An 8790-nucleotide genomic window follows, 5' to 3' on the forward strand; every position below is an offset into this window, starting at 1 on the left:
GATTTACAATGTTGTGTTAACTTCTGCTGTACAGCAAAGGGATTCAGTTATACGTGTGGATGTACATTCTTTTCCACTATAGTTTATCACTGCTGCTGCTGCTAAGTCACTTCAGTCGTGTCCGACTCTGTGCGACCCATAGGCAGCAGCCCACCAGGCTCCCCCGTCCCTGGGATTCTCCAGGCAAGAACACTGGAGTGGGTTGCCATCTCCTTCGCCAATGCATGAAAGTGAAAAGTGAAAGTGAAGTTGCTCAATCATGTCCGACTCTTCGTGACCCCATGGACTGCCGCCCACCAGGCTCCTCCGTCCATGGGATTTCCCAGGCAAGAGTGCTGGAGTGGTAGTTTATCACGGGATACTGATATAGTTCCCAGTGCTATACAGTGAAATGTCCCTGTTTACCCATTCTCTATGTAACAGTTTTTGCTAACCCTGAGCTCCAGTCCCCGCCTCCTAACCCTCCTGGCAACAAGTCTCTTCTCTTGTTGCTGGGTCTGTTTCTGTTGCATAGATAAGGTCGTTTGTGTCATCCTTTACATTCCACGTAAAATGATGTCGTATGATGTTCGTCTTTCTCTGTCTGACTTACTTAAATTAGTGTGATAATCTCCAGGTCCACCCATGTTGCTGCAAATGGTATTATTTTATTCTTTTTCATGACTAAGTAGTGTCCTTTGGGTATTTAGATATCACATCTTTATCCATTCATCTGTCAGTGGACATTTAGGTTGGTTCCATGTCTTGGATATTGTAAACAGTGCTGCAGATAATTGACTATTTAAAGATAAATTATAATGATGTATTCTGGGATTTATATCATTATGGAAGTAAAATATATGACAAAACAACATAAGGAACAAAAGGAAAGACATAGAAAAATACTATTGTAAATTTCTTAATTATACAAAAAATGGTACATTTCACTTGAAGACAGTCTATGAAAAAGATGTATAAGACATAACATGTCTTACACAGATCTATAAAATATCATACGTATGTCTGATAGAAGATGTATATAGGCGTACTGCAGTGCTACTGTGGGTCTATTTCCAGACCACCACAATTAAGTGAATATCACAAATAAAATGTGTCACACAAATTTTTTGATTTCCCAGTACATACACAGTTACGTTTACACTATACTGTAGTCTAACAAGTGTGCAATAGCATTATATCTTAAAAAGCACTGTACATGCCTTAAGAAAATGCTTGATTGCTAAAAAATGGTAAGCATCAGCTGAGCTTTCAGCAAGTTGTAGTAATAACACCAAAGCTCACTGATCACCGTAACAATATAAATTAATGAAAAGCTTTGAAATGTTACAAGAATTACCGAAATGTGACACAAACACCCAAAGGGAGCAAGCACTGTTGGAGAAAGGGCACTGGCAGACTGGCTCAGAGTTGCCACAGACCCTCAACTTGTTAAACACACAGTATCTGCGAAATGCAGTAAAACCGGGTATGTCTGTACCTACTTCGTATACACCGTCTCATGTATATGATGTGAGCCCTAAAGCATGAAAAGAGCGCGAAAATAGCAGAACAAAGGGTTATAGACAGTAAGGCAATGAAGGAGATAAAAAGAAATCATAAAAACTACTCAGGTAAGCCTACAGAAGTCAGAAAACAAAGAGCAAAGGCGACCAAGCACAGACACAACAACACACACACACATTATGCACGATAGACTACCTCTCAACCTCTAGCCAAAGTGGTATTTGTGGATTTAAAATTTTTAATAGTGTTGATTTTTGAATCATATAATAAGCTATAGGAGAAGAAAACTCAACATGGGATCAGGAATTTTCAGAGAAGTTATATTTCTGATCTAAAACAAGCATTTATCTCTTCTCACTAACATTATAAGCAATCACTTTGGGGTAAATTAAATTAGCTTTAATATCCTAAAGCCTCCCAAATATTTCATTTGTTATACTTGACAGATCAGTTGTTTTATTTGGTCTTTTATGAGCTTAAGCTCCCCTGTGATAGCGTGCCTTCTGTATTCATTTACTTTTACAAATGCGAAATAAAAATTTATTGAAAAGCAACATTTTAACTTCCCCCTCCCTGCAGTGCATAAATCATGGTAGAGCTTAAAAGACATGCCAATTTGGGAAACAAAGGTGCTTTTGTGCTTGGGTTTACATTCCCAGCACGATCTAATGCTAATACCTGCTTGCATTTATATTCGGTTCCTGATGTTTGTGGGGGAGATTTTTATAGAACAAAACGGAAGGTTTTGTTTCACCTTGGCTTCCGGAGAGAAAACATGGGGAGAAAAACCCAAACCTGATCCCTGTGTTGGAAGATCCTCCCAAGAGAAGGGAATGGCTACCCACTCCAATATTCTTGCCTGGAGAATTCCATGGACAGAGGAGACGGGCGGGCTACAGTCCATGGGGTCACAAGAGTCAGACACGACTGAGCAACTAACACTTTCACTTTTTAGCCAAACTGTAAGTTCCCCTGAAATTCACACTCTCTGCAAAGGGGAAAAAAACCCTGAGATTTAAGTTACACTTTACTTTTTCCTGTTCCATTAGCAATGACGTTCAAAAATCAATAACCTAAGTTTGCCAGAAAGAGACCTCAGGAGTCCGTCTTGGAATCCTAAGAAATTGTCCAACTCTTTCGCTTTTCGGGTGACAGGAAACATAATTATCCTGTTAGGTATTCACAGAATCTTCCCTCCTCTAGCTGCAATCCTGAGCGTTTTCGGTGTGTGTGTGGGGGTATGTTATGGGTAAGGAGAAAATTGGAGGTTCAGACAGTAGAAGATATACTTCTCAAGTTGTACAATACGTTGATTTGATAACGTAGACATTTCAGGTGAATGAGTTAAGAGAAAAAGACACAGGTCCGTGTGGGATCGCTTGGAAAGAATTTAGAGAATTTTTCTAGCAAAGAAAAGAAAGCTTTTTGTGTGTGTGTGGTTGATGTTGAGAAGCTGCTGAGCTTGAGAGAAAGAGGATATGAAGTGTGATGTGAAAGTCATTTCCCTCCAACGGAGGTTTTGGTTCATATTTAAATTTCAGTTCTAATACTTTTCAGCTGTGGAACTGTTGTTTCATTGGATGTGACGCCACTGGAGATCAGACTGGTTGCCACTGGGCTCGGATCTAAAGAGCAGTGGGAAGTGCCAGGGTTATTGACTCTGGGAGGACTTGGATGCTGGAGGTGTTTCTCAGGGGAATTACTGGAAATTTACACCTCACACTGGCCTTGTCCTGACCTCCAGGCCCTGTTACTATTATCCTGTAGTGTGTTCTCATGGAGTTTCTTCCCAGATGAAAAATCCCGGGTCAACTCCTTCCTCCAGTTCAATCCGGTTCGTGCATGCTCAGTCACTACAATATGCCTTTTATTCTCCAGAAAAAGATTCCCCGCTTCCTGCCTTTAGGATTATTGCTGAATTTTCCCTACCTGTGTGTTTCTGGGTAATTGCAGTGGAAACACTCCAGGGTGGGTGGGTAGAATGTGGGGAGTTAAATGTTCAGGGTGACATGGCTATCTTGAACCAGAAGCATATTCTTTCACTTGTTAGGAAAAGGGAGAGAAAGATGCAATAAAGCCAGGAAGTTTGGGGAAAGACTACTTTAAGGAAAATGGTCTGGAAGTATTATGCTAAGCATGGCTTTAAGACTCTGCAAGCTTGTGGTTCTTTGGGCAGGTTTGTGGCAAAGCTTGTGTCTGTGACAGTGACTCATGCCCCATGGTGTCACTGTGTGGGACAGTAAGGGTGAGGATGGGAGAACAGCTGGGGATGGGAGCGAGGGAGGGTCTGCTGTCTGTAACGCGGTTCTTTTGTTGAAAACCAAGGTGCAGCTTGTACTGGCTAATTGGATGGAATTGTTATTTAGAGTCAGGGTTTTTAGCAAGAAAATTGTGGCTTTCAATGTGGTGCGAGGTTCTCAACGAAATAAGACTATAGGTTTTCTAATGAGCCCCCAGGGGTTCCTACAAGGAAAAGGGGACTGACTGGGTCCTAGGCTCCCTGCCAAGCCCTCAACAAATATCATCTCCTTGAATACTTAGAACAAACCTGTTATGCCGTCACTGTTTTATAGAGGAAGAAAGCAAGCTTGGAGAGGGGAGAGGGCACATGTGACCAGCGGTGGCAAGGTAGGGACTGGAAGCCAGGCAGTCTGACATGGAAACTACTCACTTATCTTCCCTACTCTTAGGAAGGCACAGCAAGGCACTGCGATGTCGCCATTTACATAAAGGTAATTTCTGCCTTTTAGTTGTGAAGTCTGTTTCCTGAGATTTTGCCCAGTTCAGCAGGGGAGGGGCTCAGAGGCAGTCATCTCCAGGCTCCCTTGCTTCCATCCTGCTTGCTGCTGCTGCTGCTGCTAAGTCGCCTCAGTCGTGTCCGACTCTGTGCGACCCCAGAGACGGCAGCCCACCAGGCTCCCCTGTCCCTGGGATTCTCCAGGCAAGAACACTGGAGTGGGTTGCCATTTCCTTCTCCAGTGCATGAAAGTGAAAAGTAAAAGTGAAGTTGCTCAGTCATGTCCGACTCTTAGCGACCCCATGGACTGCAGCCTACCAGGCTCCTCTGTCCATGGGATTTTCCAGGCAAGAGGACTGGAGTGGGGTGCCAGTGCCTTCTCCGGCTTCATCCTGCCCTTTCCTTAAATAAGCTTTGTGGGTATTATGTAGTTCGTGGAATCCCAGACCAGACTCAGAGTTCCCAGAAGGCAGTGATGTGTAGGTGAAAATAACTGCGCAGGTGGGAGTCAGGCAGCTGGCACACCCTCAGCAACCCTGTAACTTTGGGTACATTTTTGAACCTGATTTTCCACTTGGGAAGAATGGAGATGAGGAAGTTTATGAGGAGGGATTTTTCTAAGGGGTGGGCGACATATGGCATGTGTCTGGGACCCAGAGTCTGTTCAGTAAATGCCAGATCTCTCTGGTTTACTCTTTGGGAGAAGAGCTTGCATCTTGCTTACCTTGTTGCTCTTGGTACATGCAGTGAGCGCTCTGGAAAATATTGTACATTGGCTCAGGGAATGAAGTGCCAGCAAAAGAAAATTGTCACCCTTGTCAATTTTTAGGGATTTAAGCAGAGGACTCCACTCTCTTTCCCAGGTTCTGGCAGTCATGGTCGAGGGAGGGTGGGTCCAGGCGCGGTCCCACGCGGATGCTGGAGCCCACAGCGGCGAGGTTGGGGTCTGAGAGGGCGCAGTCGGGGCGCTGGAAGCCAAAACGGCCTGCAGAGGGCGCCCCGGGCCCGCTGAAAGCGTGGCGCTGGGCTTGCGGCGCTCGCCGGGCGCCGGGCGCCGGGCACAGGCTGCAGTCCGGCGTTGACCACAGCCGTGGACGCGCGCGCTCCCCAAGCTGGGCGCCAGGTGAGCGCCCTTGGGGCGCAGCGGAGCGCACCCGCCCAGGCGCGCTGCTGCGCGGAGCCCTCCCGGCGAGCGGTGAGTACAGGCGCTCGCGGGGCACGTTTCATCCCAGTTGAGGGGCCCTTGGAGGCAGCGCCTGTTGGGGCTGTTCTGGAGGTTGATGTGCGTGGAAGAGCGAGCCTGGTCTCAGCTTGCGTTTGGTCTTGGAAGGGCGTGGGGTTGACCCCTCGCAGGCGCTGGATGGCGCGCGGAGCTTTGCTTCCTGGAGACTCGGGCTTGCTTGAGGTTTTCACCTTGGGGTCTTTTCTCGCGGGCCCCTGTCCGGGTGCCGTCCTGGGTTCCGGGGACCCGGGGTTTGGCGGGGTAACCCGAGACGGGCAAGCACTCAGCTGGGCTCCCCCCACCCCTTTCGCCCGCGGCACCAGCCGGGCGACCCACGTGCGGCTGTCGCCTGCAACTCTTGCCTGTCAAGCGAGGCCCGCCTCCGGGGCAGGGGAGGGGACGCGGGGGCGGGGTGGGCTGTGCCCCGAGGGAATCCGGCCGGCCCGGGCGCCCTCCGGTACAAGCTCGGCTCTCTCTGCCTCGTGTGCCCACGGGCTCCTGGGAGGAAGCGGGCAGTTCTGCGGGAAGGCGCAGGGCTCATCCCCGAGGGGCCAGAGGCCGCTGGAGGGGTGCCCGGGCGCTCGGCTCCGGGAGGAAGGTAGCTGCCCAGGGGAGTAGTACTGGGGGTGGCCTCTCTCCGAGAGCCTGGAAGCCCTTTTCCGGGGTCTCGTCCGCTTTGAACCGCCTCCAGCCACTCGAGGCAGTGCAGGGCAACGCCAGCTCTCTGTGGACCTGGCCCGGGATCCTTTGCCCAAACCTGCTCCTGCGATTTTTGCGCGTCGGTCGCGGAACCCAAGCTGCGCGCGCAGGGCAGGACTCAGACGCGCCTCCTGGGTGCCCGGACGCTGCGACGCCTCCGAAGATTGCTCTCCGAGCTCAGGAGCTCCCGGGGGGCTTGGGGAGAGCCAACCCCAAGGCAAGGTAGGTGGCTCAGAGGGAGCTGGATTGGGCTTGACAGTGAAGATGCGATCTGCTCCTTTCGGCAAACGACCTTTGCTTTCTCTTTGCTTTCTAGGGCTTTAGGGGAGCTGCTGAGGAGCCCGGGGCTTGGAGGAGCGGGGCATGTATTTTAAGCTGCTCCTCAGAGGGGAGACTTTGCTGGCACCACCAGAGAGGCCACAGACCCGGAATGTGACGACAATTGACTGGCTCGGTAGAGGCCTGAGAGTCTCTGGCTTGACAGCTTAGAATATGCTAAAAAAACAGGGCTTTCCAGGAGGCATTGAAGGGTCAACTTGTCCCCGCGACAGTGACCTGGAGCAAGGAAGACAGAAGACAGTTGCAGAGAGCAAGAGAGACCTTCCAAGGGGCTGACTCGGACTGCCAAGGGCAGGCTCCTGCCACTCGGTTGTTGCAGCCGTCTGGTGGAATGCTGGTGAGGTCCTCCACCCTGGAGAGCAAGTGGGGCTGGGCAAGGGACTGCGTGGCCCGTGAGGACTCCTGCAGGTCTGACCGATCCCCAATCGCTGCTTAGGAACTTGGGGGTGTCCGAGCCCCTCTCTGTGCTCGTCTTCAGGAAGATGAGGACTCTCAACACGTCTACCATGGAAGGCACCGGGCTGGTGGCGGAGAGAGACTTCTCCTTCCGCATTCTCACAGCCTGTTTCCTGTCGCTGCTCATCCTGTCCACCCTCCTGGGGAACACGCTGGTCTGTGCCGCCGTGATCAGGTTCCGCCACCTGCGATCCAAGGTGACTAACTTCTTCGTCATCTCCTTGGCTGTATCGGATCTCTTGGTGGCCGTCTTGGTCATGCCCTGGAAAGCGGTGGCCGAGATCGCTGGCTTCTGGCCCTTCGGGTCCTTCTGTAACATCTGGGTGGCCTTTGACATCATGTGCTCCACTGCATCCATCCTCAATCTCTGTGTGATCAGTGTGGACAGGTATTGGGCCATCTCTAGCCCCTTCCGGTATGAGAGGAAGATGACCCCCAAGGCAGCCTTCATTCTGATCAGTGTGGCATGGACTTTGTCGGTTCTTATCTCCTTCATCCCCGTGCAGCTCAGCTGGCACAAGGCAAAACCCACAGGTCCCTCCGAGGGGAATGCCACTTCCCTGGGCAAGACCATCAACAACTGTGACTCCAGCCTGAGCAGGACATATGCCATTTCATCCTCTCTAATAAGCTTTTACATCCCTGTGGCCATCATGATTGTCACCTACACCAGGATCTACAGGATCGCCCAGAAACAAATACGGCGCATCGCAGCCTTGGAGAGGGCAGCAGTCCATGCCAAGAGCTGCCAGACCACTACAGGTAACGGAAACCCCATGGAGTGTTCTCAACCAGAGAGCTCCTTTAAGATGTCCTTCAAAAGAGAGACTAAAGTTCTGAAGACTCTGTCGGTGATCATGGGGGTGTTTGTGTGCTGCTGGCTCCCTTTCTTCATCTTGAACTGCATGGTGCCCTTCTGTGGGTCTGGAGAGACGAAGCCCTTCTGCATCGATTCCATCACCTTTGACGTGTTTGTGTGGTTTGGGTGGGCTAATTCCTCCTTGAACCCCATCATTTATGCCTTTAATGCTGATTTTCGGAAGGCATTTTCCACCCTCTTAGGATGCTACAGGCTTTGCCCGACGACGAATAATGCCATAGAGACGGTTAGCATCAATAACAATGGAGCTGTGGTGTTTTCCAGCCATCACGAGCCTCGGGGTTCCATCTCCAAGGACTGCAATGTGGTGTACCTGATCCCACATGCTGTGGGCTCCTCTGAGGGCCTGAAGAAGGAAGAGGCAGGTGGAATAGCCAAGCCCTTGGAGAAGCTGTCCCCAGCCCTGTCTGTCATTTTGGACTATGACACTGATGTCTCTCTTGAGAAGATCCAGCCCATCACACAGAATGGGCAGCACCCGACCTGAACTCGGAGACGAATCCTAGCAGTCGTGCTCGTCCCAAAAGCTACAGGAGTTTTCTCTGAGGCTTGCAGTGAGGAAACTAAGGTGTACTGAGACTCTTGAGATGTTGGGCGAGCTCTCCTCTGCTGCTTCCCCTCAACACACAACTATCTACATTTTAATCTACGTTCCAGTGTGTTTTCTGTGTTGTTCATAGTGAATCAAGAGGGACACAGGTGAAGCAAATGTTCATAAGGGACCTGTCTTTGGCTCCAAAGTTATTTTTAGAAACTGATTCTTATCTTAGGACTTAAAAATAGGGCAAAGAATCAACAATGAACAGCTTCGCTTTAAAATTAAAGCTTTCCAGGAAGGAAATGAGAAGGGTTGAGTTTGCTGTGTACAAACAGGTGCTAACACTGGTCCAAGCAAAGTTTTCAGATTGTAAAGGTAGGTGCATGCCTTTATAAATTATTCCTAAAAAAAAAAAA

General features: G+C 49.6%; 1 protein-coding gene across 1 annotated transcript; it reads left to right on the forward strand.

The window, feature by feature from the left end:
- Positions 1-6982: 6982 nt before the first annotated feature.
- On the forward strand, positions 6983-8323 carry DRD1 (dopamine receptor D1). The gene has a single exon (XM_052647146.1). It carries the CDS (start codon positions 6983-6985, stop codon positions 8321-8323), a length of 1341 nt encoding a protein of 446 aa, XP_052503106.1.
- Positions 8324-8790: the final 467 nt, after the last annotated feature.

This window comes from Budorcas taxicolor, chromosome 10 (genome assembly GCF_023091745.1).
Source record: "Budorcas taxicolor isolate Tak-1 chromosome 10, Takin1.1, whole genome shotgun sequence".
Classification (NCBI taxonomy): Eukaryota; Metazoa; Chordata; class Mammalia; order Artiodactyla; family Bovidae; genus Budorcas; species Budorcas taxicolor.